The sequence below is a fragment of the Antennarius striatus genome, chromosome 18 (genome assembly GCF_040054535.1).
Source record: "Antennarius striatus isolate MH-2024 chromosome 18, ASM4005453v1, whole genome shotgun sequence".
Lineage (NCBI taxonomy): Eukaryota > Metazoa > Chordata > Actinopteri > Lophiiformes > Antennariidae > Antennarius > Antennarius striatus.
The window spans coordinates 18,139,678-18,160,704 of record NC_090793.1 but is presented as its reverse complement, the minus strand read 5'-3'; the positions used below and the strand labels follow the sequence as shown (position 1 = coordinate 18,160,704).

At 39.4% G+C, this 21,027-nt stretch overlaps 1 protein-coding gene across 10 annotated transcripts in view; it reads right to left on the bottom strand.

Moving 5' to 3' along the window:
- Positions 1-21,027, bottom strand: part of ctnnd2b (catenin (cadherin-associated protein), delta 2b) — a 119,744-nt gene that overhangs the window by 37,021 nt on the left and 61,696 nt on the right. For 3 of the 10 annotated variants that reach the window (XM_068341162.1, XM_068341164.1, XM_068341170.1), the window contains 8 exons: positions 19,801-19,917; positions 12,608-12,759; positions 12,080-12,253; positions 10,823-10,968; positions 9,697-9,944; positions 9,093-9,224; positions 6,701-7,013; positions 4,314-4,370 (listed from right to left, as the gene is read on the bottom strand). In XM_068341162.1, the coding sequence (XP_068197263.1) occupies positions 4,314-4,370; positions 6,701-7,013; positions 9,093-9,224; positions 9,697-9,944; positions 10,823-10,968; positions 12,080-12,253; positions 12,608-12,759; positions 19,801-19,917 (1,339 nt within the window). The remainder of the gene's footprint in view (positions 1-4,313; positions 4,371-6,700; positions 7,014-9,092; positions 9,225-9,696; positions 9,945-10,822; positions 10,969-12,079; positions 12,254-12,607; positions 12,760-19,800; positions 19,918-21,027) is intronic. The other 7 variants (XM_068341169.1, XM_068341171.1, XM_068341166.1 and 4 more) reach the window with 5 other exon arrangements.

The following is a 21,027-nucleotide window of genomic DNA, read 5'->3' as shown; positions in this document are numbered from 1 at the left end:
TTGCTCAAGATCATCCCTTTCAACAAGTTCCATGATTATTATTTTATTATTATTTTGAGTAGCAAGAAACATGCCTTGACCTTATGCATTAAAGAAAAGGAAGGTTTTTGTAAATGCTTAACAGCAGAGGAATATCTGTCTGACATGATCTATGTGGCTTAACTCCCAGGAAACATTGTGTAGTGAACAAACAATCCATGACACTGACGCACTTTGTGATTGTTAGTTTTAGATACAAGGAGGCTTCTTTGTGAAGTCAGACCAAACTGTTGAAACCTTCATGTCCCCAGCCAAAGAGGCCAAACTGATGCTCCACGATAATTATAAGAACAGTACACTGCTTCGGGTGTTCAGTCTTGTCTGAGTTAAACACATGAAACACACGCAGGATACACAAACATCTCTGTCAATTGGTATTAATGAGGACAGGAGCCACAAATAGGTGAGAAACAACACAAACTTGCTAAAAAAGAAGACACACACACACACACACACCACGTTGACAGGATCATGGACAGGAATAGCTGTAACCCTGGAGACAAAGTGGTGCATCACAGGAGATCAAACTCATTCTGAGGCCGCAGGCTGTGAAGCTTCACAGACAATACACCCCACACACAAACACACAAACAAAACATATATATTAAACATAGATTTGCTGTAAAACTTCAGCTGTAGATGTATCTAGATATGACCAATGTATGAACATTTTGTGCCATGGGTTGTGTGGGTCAGTGGTAGAGTTGTCATCTACTTGTTCGATGGATGGTTGTTCAGTCCCCCACCCTGCAACCCAAATGTCAAAGTATCCTTAGGCCTGAAACTGAACCCCAAATTTCTGGTGTGAAACTGAACCCCATATTGATGGTTGAAAGGCTAGTATTGTTAAGTGCTTACTAGAAAAGTGTTACACATATAGAAACAGTCTATTTAGCATTTAGATGTTGCAGCAGGCTAATGGCTGTTAAAGAATGAACCTCCTATACAGTGAAGCGAAACAAAATGACGTGTTTGTCTTTCGTTCCCCTCCCCACCCCCCTTGAGTGTGTCCTGCCCCAGCTGTACTATAATGGTTCATTCATTCAGTAACTCTAGCCCGGAGCTATACACTCAACATCTCGCTCCCTCTCTGCTGCTGTGTGTGTTCCGTCAGTTCCAGAGTGATGAGAACGCAGGAGGATATGGTGCTCCAAGTCAAAAACATTGTGTGACAACATCACAGCAGGATGAGCAAATACTACTGAGCCATCTGTGAACTTTAGGCATGAGTGTCACCTCAGGGAGTGTTTGCTCTGTTTCAGTGTTGGAGCTCGGAAAAGAATATCCAAGGACTATAGCGTTGCTGCCGTGCAAAATACAAATTCATGTGTATTTATATTTTATTATTATCCTGTTTATTTAATAAAGATTAATAGAAGTGTTTTTATGTGTGAGGATCCCCTGAGAGAGCCGAATATTTCATTGTGTGCCAGTACAGAGTGTGGATCCAAACTACATGTATGATTGGTGTGTGTGTGTGTGTGTGTGTGTGTGTGTGTGTGTGTGTGTGTGTGTGTGTGTGTGTGTGTGTGTGTGTGTGTGTGTGTGTGTGTGTGTGTGTGTGTGTGTGTGTGTGTGTGTGTGTGTGTGTGTGTGTGTGTGTGTAATAGAAACTGATGACTCACCCTGAGAGACAGACAAAAATAGAGTCAACCTACTGGTTAATCCCACGAGGCTGATTAACATTGCTATATACAGTATTAACAGACAAGTGGATATACATGTATTGTTTACTATCACAAGAGAATCTGGTCTCAGACCAGCAGAAACAGACACCAGGGGAACTGTCAACAGTACGTGGAGTTGATGGATCCAGTAATTAGTATGGTAACTGACTAATTATGGACAGCACTGCTTAAACTCAACAGTCCATGTAATTGTCCTTGCAGAGACGTCGCAGCGTTATCCACAAGTGTCAAACAGTACGATGGCATCAGTCACTCCACAGGTATGTCTGTTCTAATTGTGTGAGAACTGATATTAAATAGCAATACATCGAGGAAGATATTGTTTAAAAAGAAAAGTGTACAAAAGAGTAAAACCAATATAAAAGCAAATGCCTCATGTAGAAAGGGTTTTTTTTCTCCATCAAGAATGTTAAGATGAGAAAAAGAAGAAACCAAAACTATGAATGTGCAGCAAAATAAGTCAGTTATTATGAGCAAACAGGAATGGATTTCATTTTTTATCTCAGTCTTTTATCATTTTTCAGAGTTAAGTCCCGCTATCATCTATAATAGTTCACCCCGACCGCACTGCTTCTGTACAGTAAAGATCGTATTCTTATTCTTTTCTCTGTAATTCCTCTTAAACAGTGCAAGTATGGGGTGTGTATTGATGTGAAGAGACCTTTCCCTCTGCTTGTGTTGACCACATCTGCTGTGTTTGTGTTATTCTGCCTGCCAGTCTCTGCAGTGGGTGCATTTCTCCCAGGCGACAATTGTTCACTAGGCTACAGACGACGCATCGGATTGAGGCAGACAGAATGAAATCAACATAATAATTCAAACTATATAATAATTTATTTTTTTTTCAAAAGCAACCAGATTGCACCAGAAAAGCACCATTCATGGACTGGCAGCGAGGGTTACACATGTCACTGCTGCAATGTGTTGTTGATGGAAATATTAGTGAAATGTATGACTGTGTAGTCAGTTTTAACATGAAAGAAGACTACAAATTTCAACATCATCAAAATTAACATGTAAAACAAGTCATTTTTTAATTTTGCAAATAATAAAGTGTGTTGACTTGATTAGCTGAAAAGTAATGAACAAATGGGAAGAAAGAGAAACGAATCACAAAAAATGAGACCAAGGTAAAAAAAACAAAAACACGTTGTTTGTGTTACCTCAACAATGTGTGTGTGTGTGTGTGTGTGTTTGCGTGTGTGTGTGTGTGTGTGTGTGTGTGTGCGTGTTGAAAGGTGTGATGGAATGGCTGACTGACCAACTGAAGCTGCAAGAGATGAACGAAAGGTCAGGAGATGTCATGCAGAGCTGAGAAAACACACACACACACACACACACACACACACACACACACACACACACACACACACACACACACACACACACACACACACACACACACACCCCACAGAGGCTGTCTCAGCCCCGTGACTCAGTATGGTTCAGGGATTCTCAGTGCATGAAATAAAATGACGCACTTTCATGATCAGATCAGATCCTGTCTAGCACAAATCTTTGTTCTTGTACGCAAGATTGTTTCCATGAATTACCAGGAGTCTGGGGGACAAAAAAAAGCGTTGAAGTACATAAGCGGTTGTTTCCACAGTAACCAGCATTCATTTTCCAGACTGTTTTAGTGCATGAAAAATCAGCTAAAGGGTGTTTGTTTGAGGCTTGAATAGATAAAAGCACAATTAAGGAGTCAACTACAAATAGTGGAAATGACCTCTTCACTTGTCATGTATTTTTTGTGTATAATACATTTGCTTTAATTTGTTTTGTTCTATACACATTTCCCTTCCTCAACAGCTTTTAGGTGTGACTCTAGGTCGCATTTACTTTATGAGAAAAGCCAAATGTTACTTCTGAACACAAAGGCAGATGAATTAAAGAACTGTAAAGCAGGTTAATTATTCAAAAATGTTCAAGCACCCCAGGAAATCACACATTACAGCTTGTGACAAGTGAAATATTTACCCTGAATTTTTTTCTCATAAAATAATTTGGCCTTTTCTGCCAGGAAGCAGCACCTAATATTTCCAAGTTTTGTTTTGGCTTTAAGTTTACATATTAGCAGATTTTCTTGTTTGCTTTCTGACAGATTTAAGATCAAGATATTAATACCATGAACAACAGAAATCATAATCTGATGCCAAAAGAAGACTGGGAAAGCCACAGATTTGAACCATCACAAAGCATTTTCAGAAAAACGCCAGGACAGACTGACAATGGAGACGGATGACAACAGATAGATAAATGGTTGGAGGGATGGGTGGATAGGTGTAAACCCAAAAGAGAATGATCAATATTTATACTCCAAATAACATAATCTTTCGTAATCCATATTGCCTGAAACACAATATGACCTCGTCTCAAATTTAGAATCTATATGCCTAAAATGAAGCGGTTTTGATAAAGCACTAAATGGGTGACAATACATATGTGAAATGCCATGCTTCCATTAACATTAACATCTGTGTCTGGTACTGGGTCGCATATAAAAGATGGAAAAATTCAGTGAATGAGACAAAGGTAAGATAGACAGAATGAAAATATGTATAAATAAATAAATAACTGGATTACTTTGTCAATCTTTGCTCGGCTTGATTTTGATTCCACACAAGGAATTCGGGGTCGTACCTATCGAGGGGGGACAGGCAGAGAGAAAGAAGAGAGAGGAGTTTGTTGGCTGACATTATTCAATAACCGTGTTATTAATGATTAGTGAATAGAAATCAATACGTAGCCACTAGACTCATCTTTTTCTCTCAACATTTAGTTATCAGGCAATGGTGGAGGAAGTGGGCAGGGTGAAGGGCATGCACTGAGAGCAGTGGGTGGAGAAATGGCGGATGAGCTGGGTAAAGAGAGGGTCTGAGGATAAACTGGGTGTTTAGTTCAGGGTTGATAGAGTTGAATATTTTATAAGCAGTCAGGTTTATATTTTGGAGTATTTTATAGCAGTGAATGGATAAACAGCAAAGGCTTTTTCCGTTGGCTTCAGCTGACAAGTGTTCAAGGTTTTCTGTCGTCACAAACCTTAAAGGCTTACTGAATGGGATGATTTTGTAAAGCTGTGGGATACAAACTACAGATTGATGTGTAGAGTTCACTGTTCTCTCATCTGTGTCATTCTGATTCAACCGGATTGGTCTGCTAGTCAATTCAGAATTCGAAATACCTAGAATTAAAACGATTGATGTGAAATTTAGATTAATTTGATGTGATTTATCTCAGAGGAGCAGGACTTGTACAAGCAAAGCTAAATGATGAGCAAATGACAAGTTAATCTGCTAATCCTGTTATGTGTAAGTTAATTTTAAACAGGATTAAAAATATCTATATATACATTACTATCGGCTGATTTTTTTTCGTGCATAGACTGGTGGCGGTAAATGGGTTAATGATGCGTGATTGGGCTAAGGTTGTTTTTAAAAAAGCTAAAGAGCGTCTTGAACACGTATTTTTAAAATCTAACTTTTTAAAGTTATTTCAAGTTTCCAAAACATGCTGTTAATTATCAGTATTTTATGTTGATTTATTACCCATTGTTAAAGTTTAAGGTATGTTGGAGTAACCTGATACAGTGATTGTTCACATTATAGGTACATAATTACATTGACCAATTTGCCGATATCAGAAATATTGTGTGTGATGGTTCACAGAATAAATTTTTTGTTCACCTATGTTTCAAAAATGCACATAAACAGCAGAAACCAGTGCATCAGAGGGAAGAGTTGATTTAATTCAGTAGATATAATTGGTTTTGGCCTTTTCATGTGACTAGTTGACAGCAATGAGATAATATACAATTAAATGCCTTTACAAACAGACGAGTTTTGCAAACTTGAACCGTCAGATTAGAATAATAATCTCAGGTGACCCTCCCTTTAATGTAATGTGGAAAACAAATCGCTGGAATAGCATTTTGTCAGAATCTTATTCTGACAGCGCTATCACTGACCTTGGATGTGTATGATGTGAACATAAAGCAAAATGTCATGCATCACAAGTCAGTTGTGTAGCAGAGCAGATGTGTGGATGCTGGAAACGTCTCAACAATCATTTGCAAACAGAAATAAACACTTGGACGATGAGTTGAAGAAAGAGCATTGCAACGACAACAGAAGTCACCTAGCAGCACATACAGATATGTGTGTACATATTTATACATATATACAGTGTATATACTGTATATATACAGTATATACCCACATAATTTGTTATCAAAAGAGACACGCCAGCTTAAATTAACTAGACTGCTTCTGTCTGTGACGTATGCCTGTGCAGTCATTAGTCGAAATGCAGAGGCAAAGAAAGAAAAAAAAATATCCAGACATAATTAGAATGATAATTCAAACTTGATGGTAATTGAGACAATAGAATGATAAACCAGTTAATTTGATCTATCTGCAAGTGCGTCTCGCTCTTCCTCTCTCATTTATCATTTCCTTTTCTGTCCATCTGTGTCTCAATTTTCCACCATTCTCACAATCCCCCATGGAGGTACACAAAGCTCCCTTCGTCTAAAAGTGTTCTTATCAGAAATGAGTGGCATCTACCCTCTGCAGAAAATGCAGGAGACTACCACTCCTATTAGTGATTGAACTCTATTAAATTGGAGCCAGAAGTGTGTGCAGGCATTTATAAACCGGTGTGAACATGCCCAAGAAAAGACAAGAACAGTGCCTCATATTGAAGCCCAGATTCAGCGTGGTTTTTTTTTTGTTTTTAGTTTTTTTCTGGACTCCACCGTCTGTCAGGATGACAGACTGTGTTCAGTTTGTGACACTTCTGGATCATAATGACACTTTTTTTTTTTTAAAATCTTTAAAGCTCAACGTACACACACAATTTTTTCATCAATCAACTTGCTGAATCTGGCCCTCAGTAAGTGGAAAAGGACAAAAAAAGCAGTTTTCATCAACACCCACAGCTGATTTTGAAGTAAAGTTTTATTTCTTTCTCACCTTGGATCCTTCTGGATACTGTCTACTGATGGAGAGCGGCCCAGGGCAGCCTCAGGGGGGAGGGCTGGCCCTGATTTGCTGTAAGGCGACTCAGTGGATGGACAGAACTGCAGAGTGCGGTAAGGGTTGGCAAAGTCCGCCGCGCTGCCTCCTGTGGCAAAGCTGCCTCTCTGAAAGGTGCCTGTGGTGTTCTGGCTTCCTGTTCGCTGCAGGGGGATTGGGTCGACACCAGGGGAGGACGGGGCTACGGCAGGAAGAGGAGTGTAGGGACAGAGGAGATAGTTGAGGACCTCTTGGTACAATTGGTTCACCACTAGGTTTGATGCAGCCAATGAAGGGCAAGGAGTTACAACAAAGCACAAAAGTACCAACACAACAATAACAGAATGGAAGACAAAAACAGAAAGGGAAGAAGGGAAAATTTAAATAAAAAAAAAAGAGTTGAGAAACAAAACAATCATGCTTGAATTAATATGGCAGACAGCAGAACACTCAACAGCGAGGCTAACTCCAGTTAAACTCACCAATTTAACCATAAGAAAAAAATATATAGTAAAAACAAAAAAAGAACAGATGGACAGATGAGAGTTGTCAAATTAAACAGACATGCAAAAAATTAAAAACTAAGTAGAAAAATAATACCCGCAAAATCATTTTTAGAAACAATTCTATTGCTTAATACATGACTGGACTGATTCACTCCCACTGACCTTCACCAAATCTCAACTATTTCTCCATCTACACCAAAAATCTCCTACAACCAGCTTAACTAGTCTACATAAGGACATTTTACTGTTAGGACTGCTCCATTAGATTCGATTAATCCATTGCTATTGGCATTCTATGTAGTATTGCTATGCAGATGACTTCAAATTATAAATCCTCAATGAAACCAGATTAAACAAATCAGTGAAACACTTAAACATCATAAACATGCTATCTAATGATGCACATCATGTCTCTAAGCACAATGTCAAGGATTCTGGGGTATATTTCTCACCAAAAATTGCTTAACATGTAGAATACTGTACATCAAACCAGCAATTTTACATAAATTTCTATATAATCTGTACTAACACCATGAAAAAGAAAGAATGCATTTGAATTTAATATCTTGTGACTTTTCCACATAGCACACATTGACATAATGCACCTTGTTTATAGTACACACATATGACATTTAATTATGAGCTTAGTTTTAATGATGACTATAATAATTTAGAATATAATAATATAATAATAATATAATAACTTAATATATATAATATAATAATTTAATATAATAATTACTAATAATTTAGAATTTAGAACTATATAATTTAGAAAAATTATGAAACCATAGAAGAGTTTGCAGAAACTTCATATTTCACATGCAGAAATAAGTGATATCATTGTCCTCATCTCACTCTCAGCTCACGGCCGGGGATTTGTGCCTACTTGTAAATCCAGTCTTGCTGAAAAGGCGTCGAGACATCCTAACACCCTCACTGCAGCCCAGCAAACCACCTATGTCAAGCTCAAACAGGGAGAGGAGTGCTGCTGTTGGGAAGCAGTTCAGAACCTATGTGGCCATGGTGGTCAAGACGGTTATTCTGGCTCTCCGAGGGAGGGAACTGGTCAGTGGGTATCTGTCGGCTGGAGGTGATGATTGCAGTATTTTGATTCATCAGAGTGACCTATCTGTGTCGACTTGAGATCTTTATTTGTTAGAACAAATCTCTTTTTGGGAACAAAACCTTTTGCATAATGCATGAAATGCTATTCATGTCTGTATTTCTCTGTGCATCAGTATTCAGTGCTTAGACAGCCAAACTGCTGACACAGCTTCAACAACATTTTAGGACACGCTGATTTGCTTTTATTTCATTGCAACCAAGCTCATGCCCAAGGGATTAATTGAGATTAATTTTCAGCCTTGGAGCTAATTAGTTAACTGACTGTGACTGAGAGACAAATTGCCATTGAGACCCCAATTGGATTTGCCTACCTGATATGGTAAATAGCCCTACACGATCAGATGGGACGAAGAAATCTCTTATGTCCAAAAGCCTCTAATATAACAAGTCCTCTAAATTCAACTGCTTCTTAGTCTTTTCTGCTTCTCCGTATGCTGCACACTTCTTTGTTCCATGAATTTATTCAAGGGATATTCTCTTGTTCTCAAAGCCAAACCCTCTCTTCTTTTTCAGTTTGCTCCCAAAGCATTCTATTAAATATATGTTAGATCCCAAACCGTATAAAGAGCCCAGTGCCTATCAAATAGCTGCTGCCTTAAATGCCCCTTCTTGCTTTCTGTGGGTAACAAGTTGTCGACCTTTAAACCTTAAATAAATAACCATCCATCTTTATGTCTTGATTTTATTCTGCAGCAAAATCTTTGCCTGGGTTTTACCTTGTCCTCTCAGGTTGGATTTGGTGTAAACTCTGTCTTCATAGATGGGATCAATTTGGTGTTCCGGAGACTGCAGAGGTCGGAGCTCAGAGCCTAGGTGACTGTGTTGGCTGCTGTAGGAACCTCTGGATCCTGAAGAAACAAGGAATATGGATATTAGTTTTAAGTGTTAGGACGACTAGATAATTGGATGGATGAGATAGTAATCTGAGATATCATGATGTTCACAGAGTCAGAGATGAAAACTTTTCACAACGAGAGAATATTTAGATGGGAAACTTATGCTAAAAAATGTAGGATTGATATTTTAGCAAGGAAATAAATACATGATTATTTTAAATGCGATTTATATCATGAGCAAATTTTTGGCATTCTTAGGTAAAAATATTTGGGCCATGTTATATCTGTTTAAATAATGCCACAAAACATGCCATTTCTAATAACATCTATTTATTATTCATTATGTCCAGACTGTTTAATTTAAACCTAATGACTACAAACTAGATACAGCCAAATCCAATGGAGAATCCCCATGCACAGATACACGGCACAGTGACAATTCACACATCCACACATAAAAAAGTAATAATAAATTTGTCTTGACCTCTACCTGCCAGGCTCCCCGGCCTTTTCAGGGTTGCGTTGGCATAGAGCTCGTGGGAAATCTTGTAGCCCTCCGCTCCGATGTGATGCAGCATACGCTTGGTGGGCGACAAGGTAGCGTAGCTGCCCACCACTGAGCTCAGCTGGTGGATGGGCGACGAGGTGTGGTTTCCCCCCGGAGAGGCCGCCATGGGGAGGGGGGAGGAAGAGCCACCGCCCGATGCTACCATGTTGATGGGTGATGAGGTGCTGCAGGGGGAGGAACACATTTTTCCTGATAGTTTCCTTAATTGCATAAAATAACTGGACATTGCTTCAAAACTTTGTGGAGGGGTGGGGTCAAGGGGCATGCAAGCTGCGCCTGTGAAGTATTGGTCAACTTTTAGCTCTGAATTTGACACCAGCAACAAATTTGCACAAAATACTGGGAAGAAACATTTACAAGTTAAAATGGTTTATAAAATCATGGTATCAGTATCAAGAATGTATATTAAAAGAGCATCCTCAAGCATTTACTGGCGAGCATGAAGTGAGGTTGCTGTTTATTAATGCTCTATGTAGTCTCTTAATGTATTTGGAACCGAGGTTGTAGATATATCACTTTGCACACATAACCACCCAAAGATGCAGATGATTAAAGAAGGTTTGACATCCTAGTAATCTTAATTTTGCAATTTTGTTAAGAAACATGAAATAAACAACACTTTTCTCCATAGCATGAACTGACCCAGGAGAAACCCGCTGCTCGTTTCTGATTTGACGCTTTAAGTTGTTTTTAATCTAAAAACTACTCTAGGAGCTTCATCAAAGAGTTATTGCTCATGAGTTTTTTTCCATCCAACATTAAACCAGAGAATAAAAATGCTGATTTTAAAAATTACAACATTAAGCAGCAATGCTTAATGTAGCACTCATTTTTCATATCAAGCTAAGTGCAAAAGACCACTGGAGTTTAGCTTGATTAATACATGAGAGGTTTTTTGGAAGATGCTAAAATTTAAGCACAGTCTCAACCACATGCAGTTGATTCTTAGGTGTTATAAGACAAACAAAGTCCTTAGGATTTTATCGTGCACCTAACACTGAGCCCTAAATAAATCCACTATTCAGACTCTAGATGAACTAACCTGTAGGACTTGGCAAGTCGGCTTGGCGACTGTTTTGGCGAAGACACCCTCTGTAGTGTGGCGTAGCTTGGCATGTCAGAGGAAGCTGATCCCAGGCGCTGCAGCTTCGTAGGCGAGCTAACCGCCTGCAGAGGGGAGCTCACGCGCTGTAATAGAGGAGATATACTTCATTAAGGAAGGATGTCACTCACTTTGAATATTCATCGCCTCTTCTTATTCATATCATTACTTTCAGAGAGATGAACAACTCCCCTCTGAGCACAGACTCTAATCTCTGATAACATCCTGATGAAGATCTTTGCGTTATTAGACCAGGCATGATGGGGTGACTCTGAACTTGTATAAATGAATAAACTTGAAATACAACTGTGAGCAACAGGACAACAAATTAATTTCCCACAGTCTGAGGATGCTGCCCATTACTGTGACCACTCAACAACGCTGTAAAACTGTTACAACATGATCAGTGTTTTTAAATTATGTGTAAATGATCACCTTCAGTTCAGTAATTTACTGCTTTGATGCTGTGCTGATGACTGACTCTGTAAGGAGAATTAATGTTGTTTCACAACTTTCACCAAACAATGATTTTTCTCTATCAGCAGAAACAACATCCACGTGTCCTTCAAAAAGAGCTTATGCTAAAGATGACATGTGGAGGAAATTTTCTAGGGTAGCTAGTGAACTATTAAAGAGTGCAAGCCAACAATAAACATACGAGGATACCAAGGACATTCAAACAGTAGAAAGTCACAACTGTCATCTCTTAGCTGGTATTTAGATTTGTTTCAGAGTTACTGAATGAGATCTGCTTTTCCTTTACCAACCCACTGATTACTGTAATGTCATTGACATTATTTGCATTGATTCATCTGAAATGTGTCAAAATCTATCAATTTCAAGCAGATTATTTCATATGTTGCCCTGAATTTCATTTGGAAGTGATGTGTTTGGTGGCAAACCAGCATGCAGAGCAAGTCTCTTATGCTCATTCTGCACAAAATGGGTTGTTTGGACTCTATTCTATCTTTGGTTAATTCACTCTGCTGTAAGCTTTTGCAGTGGAGCAAAGTACAAACTTCAGAGAACCACCTTTTGAGCCTCAGAGTAGATCTTCAACTGAGATTTCCCACAATGTATAAGAAATGACACGATCAATAAAACAAGGCTTTGGTACTTCTGAGAGTTAATATCAGGGTTAGAGCAGTGACGAGGATTCCAGTGAAGCACTACAAAAACCTCTTTAGGGATTTGTACCTGCGCAGGCAAAGTAGCACAAGAGTAATACATGGGTGTTCCAGCAGGTGCAGGTCCACCATCAGCGGGCATGTGGAAAGCACTGCCGTGGGCCTGCTGGGCAAATGAGTCTCTCTGGGACTGAGAGGAAGAGTCTGTTCCTGTTAACTGGGCAGCTGCACGGCAGGATGTCACCTAGACGGGGGCAAAGCATGAAGAAAGATGAAAGAGGGAAACATGAATAGGTAGGCGGAAGTCAGGAAGAGAGAAAGACGATACGTGGAAACTCAAACGATAGGGGGACAAGGAGAGAGGAAAGGGCAGAGGAAGAAAAGGAGGGGACAAAAAAAAAATTAGAAAGAAATAGGGGTGACAATGTGTGAGTAGATGAAGAGAACGCAAAAAGATGGCCGGGGAAAGTACGGAGAGGTGGAAGGGTGAGAACATGGGATGTAGAGTGGAGGAGGAAGATGGAAATGAGGGGAAGAAATACGTGAAAAATAATGAATAAATGAGAAAATGATCCCTCTGAGTTTAGAATCCGTGTACCTGGTTGTAGATGTGAACGGCTCCTCCAACCTGCCCACCACGGCCTGTGACCGATTCCCCAAGAGCCAGTCCTTGGTTACTATGGTAACCAGCTGCTGCATAGGCTTCCTGATTATTGAGCTGCAAAGCACTTTGGGACAGAAGTCCTTGTCCTGAAGGAGAAATGAAAAAAGAGGAGATTTAAGTTTTAAAGGTCAATGAAAAACATCAAACCCTCTGCAGAAATAAAACAGGCTTTGGCGTAAAGCAAAGGCTGATTCAATCAGCTCTGAGGTGACATTTGCTGTTGCTTGTTTTCAGAAGACTTAAAAGTGTTGCAGTCCATCTTTTTGTAAAGACCGACTCTGTCTCTTGCCTCAGAGGCATTTTGAAACCCACACCCATCCCACACGTTATATAACGTTTTAACATAAAGGTGAATGCAGCTCTTCTGTTTGCAGCGGCTCTTGAAATGACAAACGTGGAGCGGAGCCAAAAATGGAATAAAACTGAATTCCTGTACTCCCTTTGGAGACATCCATTTGCTTTTTAGCCACTTTGTTATTCTGGCCTCTCGCCGCTTTTTTCCTGTTGTGCTCTGTGACCCTTAGATCTCACTTTCACCTGACCGCCATTTAATGTGGAGGTCATGTGCAAATTATTTATTGTGTCTTCCTGCCTTGCTCTCTCAGTCTCTATCAATTCCTTTATTTCTCTCTCTCCTACCTTTCACATTCTCTCCTCCCTATTTCCCTGTATAATTCAGCTGGAGGACCAGGACTAACTCACTCAGAGGAGGAAGTACAATAACTGGAATTTGCAAGATTCTCAGAAGACATCAAGGAAAAACTTGGAAGGAATGACAAACTGACTGCAAGATAACTATACCTTAATGAATATTGACTATTTGTAGGTAACCAGTAGTTGTTAAATGATAATTATTTTTAGTAGATAATGGTTAATGACTGGAAAATCAGGAAACAAATGAGGGACAGAGGAATGTCTTGATAACTGCTCGATTGTCAATAAGGATCCTACTAATTACTCACTAGTTACTGTTAAGTAATTGAATGAGTGACCACTGAGGGATTCTTCAGTCATTCACCCGAGATAGTAAAAATAGAGCAGGTGTCTTCCTACTTGCAACTATACAACTCAACTGACAATTATGATGAAATTGTTAATACACTAATCAGTCAAATTTGTAGAGTGAGGGTAAAAAGATTCCTATCGCACTTGTGTGATAGATATGAGTCCACTGTCAGCAGAAAATTAAAATTATATCTTTTAAGTCATTAATTACCATGATTAATTTGAGTTTGTGGACAAAAAGAAATGTAAAAATGACACGTCGTGTTTCAAGTGTTTCAAACAACAGAAAAACAGTTAAGTGTCTTATCAAGACTGGAGTGGAGGCGGAGACCGACGCGACACGAGCAGTTTTCAGCTCTGTCTGGTCAAATGCACCGTGTAATCTAAAATAGACCATAATAGAGGCACGCTGAAGAAAACCTAAGAAGAGCAACGTGAGCTACAGTGAAGCTACGCACAGAGAGATCAGTCAATGTCTGTGTGTGTGTGTGCCAGCGACAGCTCTGGCTGCAGTCTCTTTAGGGAGGGGCGGGCACTGTGTGTGACTGGCCAATCACAGAGCGTGAAGACAGTCCGTTATAATGAGGATTTTCCTTCAGCAAGAGCACGAGTATTGACGAGTTTTACTCATATCATGCTGGTACTCGTCAAAAAGGATTTATCCATACCCAAATAAATTTATCTGCACCCTAATAAATATATATAAATATTATACATTTTCAAAATTTTTGAAATATTAGGATTTCATATTGGGAACTTGTTAATGTTATTCTTAAATGTGTCTTACACAAAGCTAGAAAGTGTAACTAATAACTAGCTTATGCTATTTGCTAGTTAATAAGCTAACATTAATGATGGTTTAGACCAACATGTGGTCCAGGTGTTAGACGCTTCAAGGACTCACCGAGAAGAAATGCTTTCTGTTAGAAAATTGCACTCAATTTGTTTTTATGCATGATACATTTGAAACATCTGTTCTACCTCGACATCTAACTGTCATTTAAACTAACTGATTTATCTCTCCATAGTTACACACAATTTACACAATGTTATTATTTATATTATAATGTACAATTTCACACCTCTCTTTATATGACATAGTGAAAAGGAAAATTAAAATATTGGGCACTTTATTGTCAGTATTGTAAAAGTTTGAGAATGTTAATCTCATCCATCAACATAGAGTTAAACTTTAAATCATGAAGCAGGTGTTCATCTCAATTTAAGTAAGTGAGAAATAAAGAGAGAGCCTGCAAAAACCCAACTTCTCCTTCACAGATAGATACATCTATCATTTTCTCTCATTTTGTGAAACATTACCAAAGACTCAGCTTAGTCCCTGGCTCATTACACATCTTATACACTTTGTAATGCCATCTGTCAACTGTAGTAAAAATTCAAATGTGAGAATCATTCATACACCGCTGTGTAATACCCTCCAGTGGAGCTGCTTTTATTGCAAGTTTTACTTTTTCTCTTCCAGATTCAGGCTTCCATCCAAAATATTTCAAAGGTCAGCCACAAGACTCCAGCTGGCCAAATTTACAGTGAGCTCATACGGCACCAGCAGCTGGTCAGCCATCAAATCAGTCAGTTAGCCAATGCTACCTGGGGCCGTATAACCCAAAATGAACTCAAATGTCTGATGAGGTGAAAACTTGTTGAAGCGCATGTAATATTTTTTGTGAATACACAATCTCAGTTTATCATACAACAACCGGAAGCAAATGTTAATGCGCGAACCAATCAGTAAAACCGTTCACGAATGACGCTGAAAGTATTTGGCTTTGAGGACACACACATATGCTGCCAAATCATAATGAAAGGAAATGTCTCATTGCTAATTTCACACATAGTGTCATTCATGTTTCTGCAGCATTTTGTAGTCTTATGATTTGCACATGGATCATTTAATTTCTAGCATTGCCAAGCATATAATCATGAAACAATCGTGACACGCAACACAGACAGGGCATGTGCAAATAAGAGCACACATGCATGTAACATTATGACAACAGCGTTAATAGGATGAGTTTATACATCATAAACTTTGATTTGCTGGATGATCCATAAACATTCGAGTAAACCTAAATTAAACCAGTTGCTGAGGACACAAGGTACTTGTGCAAGAGCCAAAATCTTCCCATTCTATTTGTCTGTATCTATGTGCATGTTAACAAAGAACACACTGAAATGAAAAAAATAACTTCAATGCATTAGATCAGCTGTGAGTAGACCAACAATTCAAAGCATTCAGTATTTATCCTCTTGAAGGAGTCATCATCCATTAGCTCTGCCTGTAGATGACACTTTCCTGCCAGTAGTGAAAGAAATAAACCAGTAATAGTATGAGACAGATAAAAACTTGTGCTTGTTGAGATTATTCAGTAAGAGAGACTGAAAACTCATTTTTATCCAGAGGTCAACAGTGGCTGCTTTGGGACAAACTTAAACAGACAGTCTGGATAAAAATGTTGGAAAATAAAGCTGAACCAACGCAAAAATTCACTTAAAAGTACAAAACATCTCTTGTAAAGCTGCTGATGGTGAATTATTTAAGATGTGATATTAAGCTAACTTTACTGGTTATATTTACTCAGCCAAGCCCTCCGTGCCCAATATGGGTTCATCCTAGATGTGTTAACATGAACACAAACACACAGAAACACGGTGATGGAAAAATCTCTAGTGTGGGTCTGCTTCAAATGGATTTATGCCCTCATGCACTCAAGCACCCAGATGTGTGTGCACAAAGCTGGAGGATGTTTTCCACAGTTTCTTTTTGCCACTTAAGGTGTGTTTCATATGGGCAGTAAAGCCTTTAGGGTAGCAAGGGGTCTCATAAATACATTATCACTCAGATGGCAAACAAAGAAGGCTTCACTGAATCCATCTGAGGTGAAAGAATGAGTGTGTGAAGAAAGGGGCAGGACAGTAATGGGGTCTCACACATAGAAACACACACACACACACACACACACACACACACACACACACACACACACACACACACACACACACACACACACGTCACTCTTACTGCTCCAGTATCCTCTGTATTAACACACATCCACCTACCTGCACATACCCCTATAGTAGTGGATGGCCTGACCCCCACTGGCCTGATCTGGCTCACTAATCCCTTCCTCTGTCATGCAGCCACTCTCTCTCTCTCACACACACATGCATACACACACACACACACACACACACACACACACACACACACACACACACACACACACACACACATGCACACACACCCACACACTTAAAGTGGAGTGGCTTTTCTTCCGCATCATGATCAGCATTTCCCATTGACACATTTTAATATTTCATGAGTTGTGTATTTTTAGACATCCATTGGAGGCATGTGCACTCTACTACACACACACAAACATAGCACAGCTGCATACACAATTCTCATTTATTTGTGTGTAACATATGCAAACACACAGATTAACATTCACTGTGATGAGCATCACCGGTGTGAAACATGAAGACGTTCTGTGTTGCATAAATCTGCACAACTGCTTGAGAAGAAGTTGCTTTTTCCGTATGTGTGTGTGTGTGTGTGTGCGTGTGTGTGTGTAGGTGGTTTCTCCATAGTAAAAATCATGTTACTTACTCAAGCTTGTGCACATTTGGCTGCGTATCCATAAGCAGGTGTGCCAAATATTTGGAAATATGAACAAACATCTGACTATCATCCTGCAGTTCCCGTTTCTGCCACAACCGCTGCCGAGCAGCACCGCTGCGTTCCCACAGCTCAAACACTCTGTTGTTGTCTGTGTCAGGCTTCGTCCCTTGGATACTATACTGTTTATCATGAATGATGAAGTAAAGGCTAGTGAAGGTAGTGGTAGTGGTGACCATCTCTCTGATGACAACTCTGACTCTAACCCACAATAACTCCCCCCTCCTCTCCCTCTTCCTTCACTGTAAAGGTAAGCTACATGCTACAGTATGTACAGAGAGGACTGTCACCATCAACAGCTGACTCTGGCTGTTCACATTTCTTTACATTCACCAGACACACATCTTTAGGACTAATGCCTACATCATTTTGATTATTTTGATGTGTCTCTTACAAATGTTTCTTCCTTACAAGTGTTCCTCTCTTTCTGTCTCTCGTTTCTCTCATAAGTTCTCCTTTTAGTTTTCTTTTTCGGACTAATATGGCCAGTTACATAACTGTAATTTAAAAATCAAAAAACATCAAACAAAGTTATCTTTATGCATGTTGCTTACATGTGTATATCAGTGATGCTTAGCATGTGTGCATAAACAGATTACGAAAGAAGTCTCGTACACTTTCGGTGCTTGTGCTATATTTTTTCTTGTGTGTGTGCTGTGTGTGTGTGTGTGTGTGTGTGTGTGTGTGTGTGTGTGTGTGTGTGTGTGTGTGTGTGTGTGTGTGTGTGTGTGTGTGTGTGTGTGTGTGTGAGTGCGTGTTTGTGCACGCGCTCTCCTCCTCTCTCTGCTCTGTGAACAGCAGGCCAGCTGACACCTCAGTGAGGATGGATTAGCATATCAAACTACTGGCATGTCTCCTGACAGCTTCCTCTCTCCCATGGGGACGGCTGTGCAGCAGACATGGGTATCATCCCTGGGACCAAATTTAAAAAGATGAGTGCAGATTAGAGAGGCACAGGAAGTTGTTCAGGTTCGCGCTGAGAATTCTTGCAAACAACTGCTTTGCATTAGAATTAACACAATACAAGTCTCTCTCTACCTCTTCATTTAGGCTTGTTATTAGACCACTCCTAATCTAACCCTGAATCCTAACCCTAGTATGGAAGCTGTAGCTACTACACAGTATACTATACAGTATGACCCCAAATAAATGCTAATGTTGCTTCAAATGAATTTCATTTATTCATTCATTCTTCCGCTTTTGTGGGTCATGGCAGGTTGCTGGAGCCTATTCCAGTTGACGGTAAGAAGCTGGGGACACTCCGAGTGCAACGCCGGTTCACGGCAAAGCCACACGAATGACAAACAACCACTGACACTACACAAACACAAACACACACATAGAGGCAAGAGATGGTGGTATGTCCTCTCTGTGTTCACAGTTTTGCTGTCAAGTGACTAATAGCAGTCAACAAGATGCCGGTTCTAAAATAACCTGGTGAAGCAAGCAGCTCAATTTGGGTTAGAGTAAAGGAGAAATATGCGGTTTCCATTAAAACTGTACAGCAAGTTATATTCCAATTATACTAACATAAAGGACTGTTATTTAACAGCATATAGAGGCATATAGGTGTATGCATGCTTGCCAGTTGTCTAACTAAAATCAAAAACTATGTCAAATGGGTGATATAGTTCTTGTGACCACATTATATAGTGCTTGTACTTCAAATTGCTTTATTCTTGTCAAGCAGAGCCTGAAAATGTAATAAAATCCAATTAAAGGTGGTTTCTTGTTCAGCCTTCAACTAGAACATGCTGATCAGAGCAAGTACTTAAGAGAAGGAGATCGTGTTGGCTTCATTATATTTAAGAGTCATTTGAGAATGACATAACCCCAGCAACTGTCTCGAAAAATATGCAGCAAATTCATCAGTATGTGAGGATAAAGTTGGTGGATCAATGGAGAGATCATGAAATATTCATTGCAGAATATTGAGAGAGCCCAAATCATCATGTGATCAGACCAGTAAAAACAATACAAGCCGCAACTAATCATACTGGTTAATATATACATAAAGGTTTGTACATATAAGGAAGTATGGTGCCAAAAAAGCAATGCAATGATTTTTTTTTGCAAAAGAATCTACATTTTCACATCTTTTTTTTTGCAAAATTCCAATTTCACATCTTTTCAGTCTATTAGAGGGTTGTTTGCTACAGATTTGCTTCAGATGACACAATTTTAAATGTAATGATTTCAGGGAAACCAAACCAAAACTAATAATGTCAGGATATTAAAAAGTACAACCATATAATGTGGCTGAAATAAAGGTGTGTAGCAGCTAGATTGTTTCCCTACAGATTCCAACAGTGCACACTGATTTCATCTCATCTTTCATCCGTCTAATTAAATCATTAACCAGGACACGTTTTCTTTTCCTCCTCCTGTGACACAAAAGCCCTCAGAATCACAGCTTGGGCCTTACTGTCTCCTGTAGAAGTGTCCTGCGAGTCCAAAATCCCAGATTCTTGGAGTGATCGGATGCAGGAGTCCACCAGCTCCAAGCCTGTTGTCAGCTCCTCCTCGATGTCCTTTTGTCCATCTATATTTAAACAAGCCAGACAGAAAGACATGATTTTGAATAAAAACACTGTTTTCTGACCTATGGACCCCCACTAATCTGCACCATCTACTATATGATGGCATATTATGGCATATATGTCTTTTTTTTCCACCATTTGTTTTCATATTTTGAATTTCAATGTGTTGGACACGCAATTTTGTGTTTGGTCATAAAAATTTCTGGCAAAGGCCCCAGGAAAACCAGTGGTTTTTGAGTTGGTAGTTAATGGAGATGGAAAAAAAAACAATACCACAATTATCCTGGTAAAGTTTATGGTATGTGGAATTCATTTCTTTAGGACTACAGTAATCCCTCGTGCATTAACAAGTGCGGCCTCACCTCATTGCGTGTTTTTAGTAGGTAGTCACGTGATACCGTACGCTCGTTCTATTGGCTGACGGCATCCGGAAGTGGGCTGCGTTCCGGAAGTCTCGGAACGCAGCGCACTTCCGTGAGACAGAGAAGTGCTTCAAACAGTCTATCAGAGTGTGGGAAAATGTAGTACAGATAGAAGGTGGTTTAATATCAGTATCTGGAGGGTTCATAAATGTTTAAATTACCGTAAATAATAAATGGTTTGTCGATATATCGCGGAATTTTGTGTTTGCGGGTCGTTCCTGGAACGCATTTACCACAAGTAACGAGGGATCACTGTATGTACCTTGTGAATGCTTTATTAAATGGAATATAGTGAACAAAATCTTTTAAATGTGATAAGTTCTCATTCTTACTAATGTCTCTCTTTCTAATTTTACTGATTCACACACACGCTTGCTTTTATTTGTCCACTTTTAAATTTTTTTACTGATATTCCAGAGACAGACTTTATGAAAGCCAAGTCTGGGGCATCGCCTCGCTCTGTGACACCAGCCCAGTGTCTGTCAGAATGAGGCTGACAGCATGGCCTGCGAGTCAAAGAGGCTGCCAACTGGATGAAAACTCACAAATGAGACTTCGCAGCAACATTAATCTCTGATCAAAAAGACGGAGAGATGTTAACAGTAGGAGTCTCAGTGAGCGAGTTCAGAATAGTCATTTTATTGACTTCAGCTCATGCATCTGAATGACGATGTTGATCCCATGATACAT